The sequence below is a fragment of the Eleginops maclovinus genome, chromosome 11 (genome assembly GCF_036324505.1).
Source record: "Eleginops maclovinus isolate JMC-PN-2008 ecotype Puerto Natales chromosome 11, JC_Emac_rtc_rv5, whole genome shotgun sequence".
NCBI lineage: Eukaryota > Metazoa > Chordata > Actinopteri > Perciformes > Eleginopidae > Eleginops > Eleginops maclovinus.
In genome coordinates this window covers 10,179,471-10,192,978 of record NC_086359.1, presented here as the reverse complement: position 1 = coordinate 10,192,978, position 13,508 = coordinate 10,179,471, and the positions used below count along the sequence as shown (strand labels likewise).

Below are 13,508 nucleotides of genomic sequence, written 5' to 3'. Positions count from 1 at the left end.
CTTGGAGACCGTGCTCAGAATGTTAATGTGTCTCTGCAGCGCTGCCATGGCAACGGCAGAGCTGCATTCAGTGCAAGCACAAAGTGTGAAGATAAATAAATAACAAAAACACAATACTGAAGGCTTGTTTGTTTCCAGGACGGTGTCATCATGCCTTGTGTAGTTTCCAAAATATAAAAGAGGCGCCAGACATCCTACTGCTGCTATTTATAATACATCTCCTGCACTGGCTCACTTTCAAGGTTGATAGAGGGAGCATGGATCGGTCTGAATACAGGAAGTTACATCATGAACAGGCAGAGAATCTGCCCTCTTCTGGAATTGTCAGGTAATAACTAAGTGTGTGGATGTGCATGTGTGAGTGTGAAAGGAGGGCCTACATGCTCTCTCACAGCTTCCTCTCCACCCATCAAGGGCAGACACACACATGCACTAACACACATTTTGTGTAACAGGGTTTTGCAGCAAGGACAGGGGAGCCTCCCGCCGGAGAGAAGACACTCTGAGACTCAGCTCTTTTGTTTCAGCAGGATGGACAGCAGAGGAGTCTGGAGAAAATGACAGGCTGGCAGTCTTTCCCTCTCTCTGCACTGGCAGGTAGGCCCACAGATTTATTAGTATTATGTCACAATTTTCCTTCTGTTATTATAGATTCATGCATGCTTTTCCTGCTGCATTTTTGTGATCTTATGAGCTTTAATAAGGTGGATTGCTCTCACAAAAAAATAGGATTCAGGACATAGAAAGTGAGTCTGTTGCATACATCTAATAGCCTGCTGTTATGAGTTATTATAAAGCAATACAAACAAGAGTAACTTCCAACCCCTTCTTACTCCTTTTATCCATTTTTCTCAGTTCTCCCTTTTCTTTTTTGTTTTCCAGGATTGCCATGTATCAACATCATTCCAGAATTTATCTGATGAGATTTAACCTCTGAGGTTTTCGAGTCCTTTCCTCTGTAAGTTGACACCGCTGCACTTTATAATACTCCTGTCATCAGCTGTTGTCTAAGGCGCTTAAGCTGCTGACATTCACACATGCCACACAAACAGACACACGCATGTAACAGTGGGAGAGCCTTTTGCAGTTAATACTAAAAGTTTAATTCAAACATGCATTTAAGGTTTAAAAAGTAAAAAAACACTAAAAGGAGAAATAATTGATCAAAAGTTAAATTATTACCAAAGGCCGGCTTGTTTCAAAGTAAATAAAAACAATGTATAATCACGATTTGAAGGAATTACTTCACCCACAAAAGGACCATTTCTATATAAATTCTTCAAACTGAGTTCTTTTGTTTTTTAAAAACAAAGTCTAACTTTTTCCAGTTGAATGCTAACTACGTCCCAACATATACGTTTTCCAAAAACTTTTACTATTTGAAACATGTCTGTATTAACAGCCTCACCCTTGCCCAGGCATATTACTTATTCAACGCCTTTCAAAAAGTAACTTTTTAGCAAAAAATGCATATTTTTGAGCGTTTAGTTATTGTAAAACAGTGCGCCTATTTATTCTCATTCATCCTTTAAGCCTCTTTGTATTCTCCGTTCACCTTGGAGGCTTACTTGATCAACAAAAAATTGATAATTCAGGTATCTCACAGGTGAGTTATTAATATAAAAGTGATTAGTGTTCCTTTAAGTTTTCCTTAAAAGCTGTTTGTTACAGAACCAACTTAAACACTGTTGTCTTTTGTCACTTAGGCCATCTGCACAGTTGAATTGCTGTTTGATGCAGAAAGGCATCATGGGAAACTTAGTCCAATGCTGTCATACACTGTCAAACTACTTCAAGTGTAAGGATGCACCGGCCCAAGGTGGGGCAGAAAGATCCCCTCTGCTATCCAGCGATGACAGTGAATGTGAATCGCAGAGCCTGCTGGAGGTCTTGGAGGACGATCTGTTATCCATCTCCACTGGCGTCACAAACCCAGCTCTAGAACCAGAGCACTTCCTGTTTCCTGACATCATCCTAAGCAGCAACCTGGGAGGGGATGTGACTCTGGTGGAGCCGATGGTGTGTCTGCTAGTGTCTGAGGAGGAAGAGGGAGTGAGGACGCTTGAGCCAGGAGATGAAGCTCAAGACTGGAGAAACAGGTGGAGAAACAGGGAGTTTTCTGAAGTTGAGACACAGACCGAAGCGGAGACACATATCGGTATGGGGGTGCAGACTCAGACCGAGTCACAGGAAGAGGTTCAGGCACAAACACAAATACTTGTGTGTAATGCTGAGACTTTGGGGAGAGAAATAACAAGGGGGGAGGTCCAAGAAAATGAAGTATTAAAACAGGTGGATGTGCTCTTGGAGGCAAAAATATCACAAGAGAGGCACTCCGATGATTTCACTACAATGGCGTCAGAGAAACAAGAGAAAAGGATGGATTTTGGAACCTGGTCTGACATGACAGAGAAAGACAAAATGTCCTTCAGAGATGTAGACATGAAAGGTGAACAGGAAGAACTGAAAGAGACTTACATCCATGAGGAATTTACCTCCACTTTTACAAAACATACAGAACAAAACTCCAAGCCAATAGAGGAGCTAAGTGCTGATGAAGAAAACATCTTTAAGTTGCAAAAGGATGCTGTTGCTGCTCAGGAAATTACAAACATTACCCTGACAGAGCCGACACAGGAGAATGTTAGTGACACTGAACAAAATATCGAACATAATTGCACTTTAGTGACTGAACACAACAACTGTATGGATGAATCACAAAAGGAAGATCAGATGACAAAATGCAGCATCAAATGTGTTGAAATTGTGAAAATCTTTGACCCTGCACAACAGAGCAATCATGATAACGAACAGATGGAGCAGGCCACTGTGATGTCCGATCATAATGAAATTACAATGGAAAGTAATGTTTCCCCCACAGACACAAACCACGCAGATCAGTTAGATTTAAATGCAGATCACATTCAATCTCAGGAGCCAGAAAAGAAGGAAGAGGAGGACAACAACAAGACAGCTCTGCCACAGGTGGAGGAAGAGAGTGAGATAAAGCAAACCTTGTTTTTAGTTGACCGTCTGTTTCTGGCAGCACCACATGTCCAAGGTGCGTCATTGTATTTGACTGTGTTTCTCTTTGCTTGAATGATTTTGCCTATGTACTGTGATATTCAAACATGTTTATGAGGCTGCTACTTGCATCTTGTTAAGCGGATAATCACTATAAGAAGGATTGTTTTATTCAGAATTTAAGTTTACTAGAAATTAATTACATAATATTCAGAATATTTAGGCCATATAAAAAGAATATAGTGGATTATCCATACATTTTGATATTTTCAGTTCAACTCTGTAGAAAGTTATATACCAAATTAGCAACCAGTTTTTAATTTTCACCCCTTTTGTGGTTGGGTTTTCTGTTGCAGCACCTCCAAGTCAGACTGAAGAAAGCCATGAGGACGATGGTCAACAGCAGTCTGATGCTAATAAAAGAAAACTCAGCATCAGTGATGTAGTTGATCTCCAGGAGACAGACTTTACCGTCAGAATTCAGCCTCCTACGTCAGAAAGCTTTGAGCTCCAGGTTTCTGTTTACCTCACCATTTTCTTCTCGCAGCTACTTCCATTTAACCTCACGTCTTTCTGAATCACTCAAATTCAACTCTCCTCAGGTGTCAGGCCAGATGGTTGTTGCAGAGTTGCATCAGGTGCTGATGGAGCACGAGGTCACCTGCCACCTCACATGCTTCTCCCTCCAGCTGGGAGGAACCGCACTCGACAGCCAATCAGAGCTATGCTCCATACAGGGTATCCAGGACGGAGCACTGTTCAAGGTGGTGGAGGGTAACTGCCTGAACTTTTAAAATGTTTTCTCTCTTTAATTCTGTTTTTATGGTAACAAGTTTGTTGTTCAATTCAAAATGCAACATTGTCTGCAGCTGACCCAACACGTGTCAGTCACCAAGAGGCCCTTTTTAGTCCAACGTATGAGCTCTTACTTCACCACCAACTATCTCTATCTAATGAATCTCCTACGTTATGCTTCACTGTTACTGTTCCATTCACTTCCAGCAGCATTTTGTGAAAACATCTAATGCATTAATGCTGTTAATTTTCCATGGCTGTGAGATAATGTTAAATTAGAAATGAGCATCTGTAAAATCATCTTTGAAATGAAGAAATTATGCTCAACATATTGGATTGCATGCCACTGAAAGTTTTTAAATTGCACAGTATCACAGCTTTTGATGATTTGGGTGTCACCATTTTTTCTTCATTTGAGTCAGTTTATACTACGCTATTTCCTCCTGTACTGTATTTATGTGGTGATTTATTGTGGTATCATGAGTACAACATAAACAAAACATGTTTTATCATCTGCCATCTTGTTGCAGATTCTTACACAGTGCGTGACGCTCGTCTTCATCTCAGACATGTTCGTGATCTTCTGAAGAGCCTCGACCCTGCAGATGCATACAATGGAGTGAACTGCAGCTCACTGTCCTACCTCACTCTTTACACCAGAGGCAAGGGTAATATTGCTCTCTTATACCATCCTTGCTTCAGGTTTTGTCTGAGCATTCCTGTCACTAATCATTCAACCTTTTTCACCTTCATGTTCACCCCTTCAGACAGTGAAAGTGTGGGGACCAGGCGAGCTTCTGAAAAGGAGCCTGTTGACTACAGCCCTCCAGAATACCTCCTCCCTGGATGTAAGGACCGACCACTTACTCGACTGCAGCCCCTCAGAGATGACTGGAAGGTGAGAGATCAGGTGTGTAATTCATTGTGTGTTTAGTTAAAGCAACCATGGAACTTATGTAGTTATCTTTACAGCCATTACAGTGCCTGCGGGTTCTGACCATGAGCAGCTGGAACCCTCCTCCAGGAAACCGGAAGATGCATGGGGACCTGATGTACCTCAATGTCATGACTATGGAAGACAAAGAACTCAACATTACATCATCTACACGTGGCTTCTACCTCAACCAGTGAGTGTTAAACTGTTCAGACATTTTCAATTTTCTGAGTAATTAAATTGGAAACGTTTTAGTCATGATAGCTGTTGATGGCAGTGCTGGTCTGTCAGTCCACCACTTAAATACAGACTAACAACTGTGTTCTTCCTTGGTACACCTTTCCTCAAGTTTTAGGAAAATTGTGCCACTACTATTTCTCTAATCCTGCTGGCAAACTAGCACCAAAGACAACAGACGAAAGCCGAAGTAGTTAGGGACAATAGTGAAAGAATAAATCTACCTGGATTAAACTTGAGCCCTGACTCCTTTAGGTCAACTGCCTTCAACTTCAACCCTAAACCTGCAGTTCCCAAAATCCTTTGCCACTCTCTAGTTGAGCTGCTGAGTCAAGTCAGCCCTGCTTTCAGGAAAACCTTCAGTGCCCTGCAGAAGAAGAGGTGAGCTAAGTGTTTGAAATCTAACTCAAACCCTAATGTTGATACAAGGACACATGACATGTAACAGCATAACAATTAAGTTAAGAAATAAAGTTATGTCAGAGTTTAAATGAGGCTTTGTAACTCTTGACATTTACCTTACTAAAATAAAATGTTCTCTGTTACTTTCTGTTAACCAGAGTCCAGCAACACCCTTATGAGCGGATCGCAGCACCTTTCCAGCTCTTCACCTGGATTGCCCGTTATGGAGATCACACCCTGGACTGCGTCAGAGCAGAGGAGACACACACCAGTCGCATGGGCCAGGACGAACATACAGCTGGGCAGGTTGCAAACATAAAATAGTGGAAAAATGACAGCAGTTATAAATGCTAAGAAGCATAATATTGCAGTAAAGTAGAGAATTTATAGAAAATGCATATAAAAACAAAGGTTTCATGAAGCATCTGAGGCTAACTGATAGTGATGTTGATGCTAATATGGGTTGTGTGTTGTCATCACAGAGTCGTGACTGGAATGAGGAGCTGCAGAGATGCAAAGAACTCCCCAGGAACTCTCTTCAAGAGCGCCTGCTGAGGGAGAGGAACTTATTCAAGGTGACACCACTGATTATTTTAAAGGGACTGTTAACAGCAAAATCAAAAATGCATATTTCTCCCTATTTTTCCCCAATTTGTTCTCTGATTAAAATGTTAAACAATATAATAGTAAAATATGTTATACATCATCCCAGAGTATTCCTTCTTGTCTCAGCTCATGGATCAGATTGTGTTGGTCTCTATTAAAATCGAGGGAGAGCAACCGAGTTAATCAAGATTTGAATCCCTCCTCATCCAGACCAACAGTGACTTTGTGGCTGCTGCAACAAGAGGTGCTGTAGCCGTTATCGACGGTAACGTCATGCCATTAAACCCAGGAGAGGCACCTCAAATGCAGATGTTCATCTGGAACAACCTGTTCTTCAGTCTGGGGTTCGACATATCCGAGCACTACCTTCCACTAGGGGGCAACACTGCTGCTCATACTGCTGCCGTCTGTGACCTGAGGGGAGCACAGGTACAGTGTTACAACCTGCATGAGATGTTTGGGATGCATTTACTCTTTTTTCTGTTCCGTTTTAAAGTATAATTGTTGCAGAAGAGACACATTTGATAGCTCTGTAAGACTGTGTTATATGGATTTTAAAAAGTGGTCTTCCTGCAGTTGCATGACTAATTTTCTGCCTCTATTTTAAATATTTGTAGTTACATTCCTCTCATGTTCTACTATCAAATTAAATGTGTGTGTTGCTCTGCTACAGGCTTATGCATCTGTTGACATAGAGGGGCTTCACACACTGGGAACAGCCGTGGTGGATTATCGTGGCATCCGTGTTATCACCCAGACCATCGTACCTGGGATACTGGAGAAAAACCAGGAGCAAGAGAGTGTAGTCTATGGCTCGAATGACTACGGGAAAACTGTTTTTACACACCCCAGGTAACGCTCTCAAAACACAATAAACACTTGACATTTTTAAGGTATTAAAAGCATTTTTAAGTAAATGTTCAAACATGCAACATTCAATTTATAAACATTATACCAGGTTTCTGGAGCTTCTGGATAAAACCAGTAAACCTCTGAGAATTCAGCGTCATCAGGTGCTCGACCACAACAACAGCCCTGTGGAGCTATGCTCTTGCGTCGAGACCAAAGGCATTCTGGGTAATGATGGAAGACCCTACATCTTGGACCTTCTCCGGACCTTTCCCCCTGACCTTAACTACCAGTTATCACCGACAGAGGAGAAGGTGGAAGTACCGAAGGAGTGTCAGAGCTCTGGTTATCCTCGGAGGCATCATCACAGCCTGGCAAGCCTGAGACCAGAGCTGATAGAGGCCTTCGTCCAGCACAGGTGAGGAGGAAGTAAAATAATTGACAGAGTGCCCACCATGTAACTTTTAAACCAGCAGAATGAACTGAGCTTTAGAAATTAAGAAATATACCTACTGTACCCTCATATCTTGTGCTTTCTGTTGCAGATATGAACTTTATGTCAAGATGGTGTCCCAGGGTCTCATCCAGCGAGAAGAGGAAGATAAAGCCTCGGAGCAGAGTGATGAGCCGGTCTCTGAGACGGGAACTGGAGAAACAAGCAGAGTCAGTGCTGAGATGGGTGAATAACTGCAGATAAATGAAATTAAATCTTACAACCTTTTAATGGAACAGGAAAATCAAAAGACAAATTAGGCTGAGAAATAGGGAGAACAGTGACATAATTAGCCAATCAAAGGATGTACTGTAATATGTAAGCACATTCTTGAACTAGGAAACATTTGGGAAAACAGTATCATCAATTATAATGGATAAGAATTTTTAATTAAATTGCAGGACTTACATCAGCACAAACAGATTGACAGGTTGAAATACTTTGTTTTTTCTAAGCAATTTAGAGGCCTTAATTGGTCTTAATTCCCAGTGGTAGAATTTTATAATACATAACATTGTGTTTTACCCAAGTGTATTATTTTTCTTCTGCTTTTTTCTTTTATCCGACTACATACGTTAGAATAGACTTTCAAAATGTGCAAACATTCACATCTGGCTCATTGAGGCCAGGGAATGTGGTGAGGATTGTGTGTCGATTAATAATGCATTCATATTTTATTTTTGCAGAACTTCAGAGAAGGAATTTGATCATGAAAGCTTGTGAGGCTGTCGGATCAGTGAGTGACTCCTGCTTCGACATCCGCTTCAACCCTGATGTTTGCTCTCCAGGTATTGAACAAACTTGTGCACAAACATTGGGATGTTAAAAAAAACATTTTTAAATCCTAATTCATCTGTGTGTCTTTACTCCAGGTGTGCGTTTTTCCGCTGAGTGTGTTACGGAGGTGCAAAAGCAGAGACGGTTGTTATGGGACGCCGCTGCTTTTTTACTGTCCTATCAGATTCCAGCAGTGGTTAGTGGAGCAAAGATATTAAAATCTATCATGCGCATAAAGTTTAACATTATATCTATAATTATACTGCTGCTTCCTTTTGTGTGCGTGTATGTGTGTGTGGTAGCTGAAGGAATGTTTAGACCACACAGCAGTACCGATGGATGGAGCAACCCTGACCTCCGTGCTGCACCAGCGGGGTGTGAACGTGCGCTACCTGGGCACCCTGCTGAGAGAGCTGAACAGGGGGGAGGAGAGAAGGAGACTCAGCCACATACAGGTACAACTCTTGAGATTACTTTTTAGATTCAATCATCAATACCGACTCATTCCCTCCATGGTAAGAAATGGGTAAGGCTAAGCTGGCCTGACAGCAGTGGCACTTCTGAATATTTTATTCTGTACAGATAATATTAACATTTATGGCAGAGTTGTTTTTCCTGACCTTTGACACTTCAGTGGCACCACTAGAAAGTTTTGAAAGACGAGGAAATCCAGCTACAGAAAGATACCTGTGAACCACTCAGGAATAAATCCAAGTCATGTTGGTAAATGTTGGCCAACGGCTGGAGTTATCACTGATAAATGTGTTTCTTAATACTATGAAATAATAGCAAGTTATGTTTTATAGAATAATGAAAAGAAAATAAAGAATTAAGGAAATTGGGTTGCTGAAATCTACCTGATCCCATAACTGATTAAATGTTTCCTCACAGAGAATTTCTATCAGTGAAGTCATCATCAGGAGTGCAAAACACATCTTCAGGACCTACCTACAGGTGAAGTGCTCAAATAATGTAAAGAAGTGAAATATAACATTTTATAATCCAGCACTACATTTTTTAGTACTAACATATCTTATTTTCTCCCAGGATGTAGAACCTTCAGCTTTCTCCGCTGCTGTTAGTCACTTCCTAAACTGCCTCCTGAGCTCCTCCAGTTTCCCCGACTCCTGCTCAGATGAGCTGCTCTCTCGCCGCAGAAGCCGGCGGAGACGGAGCCACGGGAATCGAGTTTCCATGCTGAAAGAAAGCGTTTGGGCCAGACTGACCCCCGCTGAGCTGTGGGGCCGGATCAGGACCGAGGCTAGAGATTATTACCACCACTCAATAGACAGGTGTGTGTGTTTGTGCATGTGTGTCTCTTTGGGTGAATATGTGCAATATGACTTTACATTCATCCTCTCTGTGTGCAGTGAAAGTTTGGATGACGTCATAGAAAAACACAGCCTTCAGAGGATCTCCCTACTGAGAGAGATGGCCATCAAGACAGGAATCCAGGTCAGACATATATCATTCTTTTCTACACAATACATTAATCTATGAAATAAGACGAATTCTGTACATTTTAAAGCTGTATAAGGCAATGCTTTTTGGCGAAATCACATCTTTTGTTTCAATAAAAATAAAATCTAGAAATTCAATTGTTGAGAAAAAATGTACCAGAGAGTGAAAGTTCCACTGGTTCAAATCTAGGCGCCCAATTAATGGTGGTAATTGTTGAATATGCTGCAAAAAACGAAACCCCCACAACCATATTCACCTCTTCCAGGAGCTAAGATAAGAAGTAGCTCTTGTTTTGCTACACCTCTATCTTGTAGTTCAAAGAAAAAAAACATCTGCTAATTTTGTATGCTCAAAACAAAGGGCTGATAATCTGAGGGACAATAATTTGTGGTTGCAAAAAAAACAAGCCCTTAAAAATTCTATTATCTCAAGCATTACCTTTGTGCAGCAGAAATGCAAAGATATATAGAGCAGCTTTAAATGCAGCTGTTACCCCCTTCTCTGCATTTAGGTGCAGCTGAGGGAGTATGTGTTTGAGTCTCGACACAAGCCGGTGTTTGGGGAGGAAGATGTTGTCAACATGTTTCCTGTAGTCAAACATATCAAACCTACAGCATCAGACGCCACAAGGCTTGTGCAACATGCACAGGTAGCAGTACAGCGGGGTAAGAGACACAAACATTTACATAATAAACAGTATGTATATGTTTATATTAAGGGCAGCATGGTGGCCTCACATGAGTGAGTAGCAATAGTATCACATTGTTCATGTAATTCATGATAATAATTTAAGAAGTAAAGTTAACAAAACATTTAAGTTCTGTAACCCTTTAGAGGACTGAATTAGTGGAGTTTGTTTGTAGGAAAATAACATCTCATTTAGGAATTAGGAAAAAAATATTTAAGAAGTAACTTCCTCATCCACTGACAACCATCTGGATATAATGTACTTCTTGTGAGTAATTTTTTGTACATGCAAGGCTCAACAGTATTTTACGTTTGCTCAAAGGGCTTCTCAAAGAGGGCTCTGAATTGATCAGCCAGGCCCTGACTCTGTTCAGCAGCGTATGTGGGGTCCTGCATGAAGACGTGTGCATGTGCCTGCGTCTCCTGGGACGGATCTGCTACATCCTTGGGGAATATGCAGACGTAAATATGCATCATAGTTCATTTATAACATGACCTTTCACCTATACTAGTGACATATTTTTCAATCATTACCAACAATTATTTCTAAGCCTTTAAGAAAATAATGTTTCCCTTAAACGTCTCACAGGCCCTCAGCCACCAGGAAAAGGTTGCTATAAGTAGTGAAAGAATACAAGGTATAGACCATCCTCAGACCATACAAGACTATGTGAGTTTCTTTACATTTAGGTTCATACACAAACATATTGGACCATAGGTTGTTGGTTTCTAACTTTACTCTATTAAAGTAACTTTTCACTTTTACCTGTATTCTCCTGTTTGGTATTTAGACTTTTCTGGCTCTGTACTGCTTTGCCGGAGGCCAGCTTTCGACCTCCCTGCAGCTGCTATATCGGGCTCGGTACCTCACCCTGCTTGTGTGCGGAGAAGACCATCCACATGTCGCCATGCTGGATGTAAGTGTGACCTCACATGTAAAATGTTGCTAACAAAATTTTATTGGATGTTATCTATTATCTACTAAAAGATAGTTTATGAAAAATTATATGCCAGTGCTTTTGGGTGAATCTAAGGGTTTTGTTAGATAGATAAATCACAGTAATCCAATATAAAGTCTTAAGAACAGCTTCTGAAATCCTAATATGTGAATTTGCAAGATATTAGGTATGAACAAATAATGTTTTTTTCTTGCACTGATGACAAAGTTATAATATTTAGAGTATTCTGTATGTCGTGTTCAATCAGGTAGGCCTTTTGAACCTTTTACCCCAAGCTCTCTCGCCAAAGGTACACTGCTATTGAAAGGCTACAAAAAATACAGATCAACCGAACAAACAGTATATTAGAGAAAAAAAATCTAAAGTACCCATGAGAGTCACTTGAATTGATTAAAGTGTTGGATCCCCACGAAGAATAACCTTTTTGGAAATCATTTTTACACAGTAGAACTTCAGGTAGATAAGATAACACAGAACAAACTCTAAACATGTGCTTCTTTTAATATCTGTAAGTGTCCTTGTTGTGCTTCACTACATTAGAGTATGCTGGGTTTAGTGCTTCATGGACTGATGGAGCATGAGCTTTCCTTGAAGTTCCTACAAAATGCCTTAATTTTAAGCTCAAAATACCACGGCGCCACGTCCCTGAAGCATGCTCTAAGGTAAGAATGCCATCATGTTAATTGTTTTCACACTGGTATATTCAGAAACAGACAGAAAGACAACAAACATAGATTGCAATTTTGTCTATGGCAAAAGCTTTGTATTCCCTTATTGCCTCTCCTTGTCTATCTTCTGTGCAGTCATCATCTTCTTGCCACTGTGTTCGAGAGTAAAGGAGATTTTCGATCAGCTCTGCAACACGAAAAGGAGGCTTATTTAATATATAGGAGACAGGTCTGCTTTGAAACTCTGAAATAAAATGTTTGGGGTGTGTATCTCATATATGCTCATCATTTTAACTGAGATAATGTTGCACATGTAAAGGTTGGGGAGAATCATGACAGTTCGAAGGAAAGCTCGGACTACCTGAAGAGACTCACTCAGCAGGCTGTGGTCCTACAGAAAGCCATCAACCATATCTACAGTAACACACTTGCCTGTATTGAACCTCCAAAGGTTTGTACTTGAACAAATGCATGCAAGCAAGAAAGTGGCCCCTGCCTATTTGCATTTCAACTAATGACACTTTATCTAATTTATCTTCAGTTTATCACACCAAGTCTTTCCTCAATCCTTCAGCAGCTCAACCTGACATGTGGAATCATTGTTATTCCCCTCAGGTGAGCACTAAAACAGAGAAAGTTATTGAATATAAACCAATTACTAATGTGTTTGTAATGCTCATCTCTTTTACTGTATCCGTCCATCTAGCGCGAAAGAAGTTGCAGAGCTGAGGACTGAACTGAAAGAAAAGGAAAAGATTCAAGGGGAAGATCTGGAATAAAAGACATAAACACTGCAGACAATAATATTAAAATATGGACCAAAGGGACATTTACAATATAACAAAGGTGTAGTCAGTCAGACACTTGAAAATGACTGAAGACAATGTTTACTTCGACCAAACTATATCCAAGCAACAACAGTTGCAGCCATCTCCTTTTGCTGTTGTCTGTTGAGGACTGGATGTTGAAGGGAGCCTTTTTTAGTGACATAGCGGTTGTTGAAATATTTGGGATCCATGAATGAACTCCGTAGGCTTTAACTCTGACGGAATATATGTGTAACTTTCCTCCTTGGTTGGAAATAAATGAACTAACCCTACATTCGATAACATGTAAGCACAGTATGTTTAGGCCCACTTCTGCTGATGACAAGATATTGTAACCACTAAATTATTTTTAAACAATATGCTCTTACATTGCAGTCCTATGTGTGTCTTCCCATTTGTGCCCTGAATACTTTTCAGAATACTTCTGAAAATAGTCTGTATGATTGTCTCAATGTTTATTATCTGTGCAATACCATGTTATCCCTGTTGAGTCACTAATATCCAAGTGATTGTATTGAAATAATAAACATCTGAGCCTCTTATGTCTTTGTTCTTTCATTTGTGATATTACACCATGTAACTGCTATTCCAATTTTCTATTCTAAATTTAAACGATTTAATCTTAAAATGTGTGCACATGAAGGAACTTGACTCCTTTTTACTGCCCTCAAGAAAAACAGCTGAATAAGGTAAACATAAATGGACTAGCCATACATGTATATATAGAATGTAGATATTTATATAAAACCACAACACAATAAAATGTGAAGACAGTAAGGCAAGAGTGCC

The 13,508-nt window shown here is 40.4% G+C and overlaps 1 protein-coding gene across 3 annotated transcripts; it reads left to right on the top strand.

Annotated features, from left to right (window-relative positions):
- The first annotated feature begins 375 nt into the window (after nucleotides 1–375).
- LOC134871588 (clustered mitochondria protein homolog) lies at nucleotides 376–13,259 on the top strand. Of its 3 annotated transcripts, XM_063894352.1 has the most exons (31): nucleotides 376–597; nucleotides 883–958; nucleotides 1,563–1,606; nucleotides 1,707–3,061; nucleotides 3,381–3,538; nucleotides 3,627–3,798; nucleotides 4,350–4,487; nucleotides 4,587–4,717; nucleotides 4,792–4,946; nucleotides 5,246–5,371; nucleotides 5,551–5,698; nucleotides 5,875–5,967; nucleotides 6,209–6,427; nucleotides 6,672–6,850; nucleotides 6,957–7,265; nucleotides 7,393–7,526; nucleotides 8,027–8,128; nucleotides 8,213–8,313; nucleotides 8,420–8,572; nucleotides 9,009–9,071; nucleotides 9,165–9,409; nucleotides 9,488–9,572; nucleotides 10,090–10,243; nucleotides 10,588–10,727; nucleotides 10,855–10,935; nucleotides 11,057–11,182; nucleotides 11,765–11,886; nucleotides 12,028–12,121; nucleotides 12,212–12,343; nucleotides 12,434–12,507; nucleotides 12,599–13,259. In XM_063894352.1, the coding sequence occupies exons 4-31, from the start codon at nucleotides 1,735–1,737 to the stop codon at nucleotides 12,669–12,671; spliced, it is 5,034 nt and encodes a 1,677-aa protein (XP_063750422.1). In that variant the 5' UTR covers nucleotides 376–597; nucleotides 883–958; nucleotides 1,563–1,606; nucleotides 1,707–1,734; the 3' UTR covers nucleotides 12,672–13,259. The 3 variants fall into 3 exon arrangements, 2 of the variants coding, with proteins under 2 accessions (XP_063750422.1, XP_063750421.1); XM_063894351.1 differs by lacking the exon at nucleotides 1,563–1,606; XR_010166712.1 differs by lacking the exons at nucleotides 1,563–1,606; nucleotides 12,599–13,259 and having other exon boundaries at nucleotides 11,765–12,121; nucleotides 12,434–12,456.
- The last annotated feature ends 249 nt before the right edge of the window (nucleotides 13,260–13,508 follow it).

Bases quoted from the DNA above. Each gene is read 5' to 3' on its own strand.
- LOC134871588 (XM_063894351.1), top strand. From the start codon at position 1,735: ATGCAGAAAGGCATCATGGGAAACTTAGTCCAATGCTGTCATACACTG. The intron at 3,062-3,380 runs GTGCGTCATTGT...TTTCTGTTGCAG, and splicing joins GGCAGCACCACATGTCCAAG to CACCTCCAAGTCAGACTGAA. The intron at 5,968-6,208 runs GTGACACCACTG...CTCCTCATCCAG, and splicing joins GGGAGAGGAACTTATTCAAG to ACCAACAGTGACTTTGTGGC.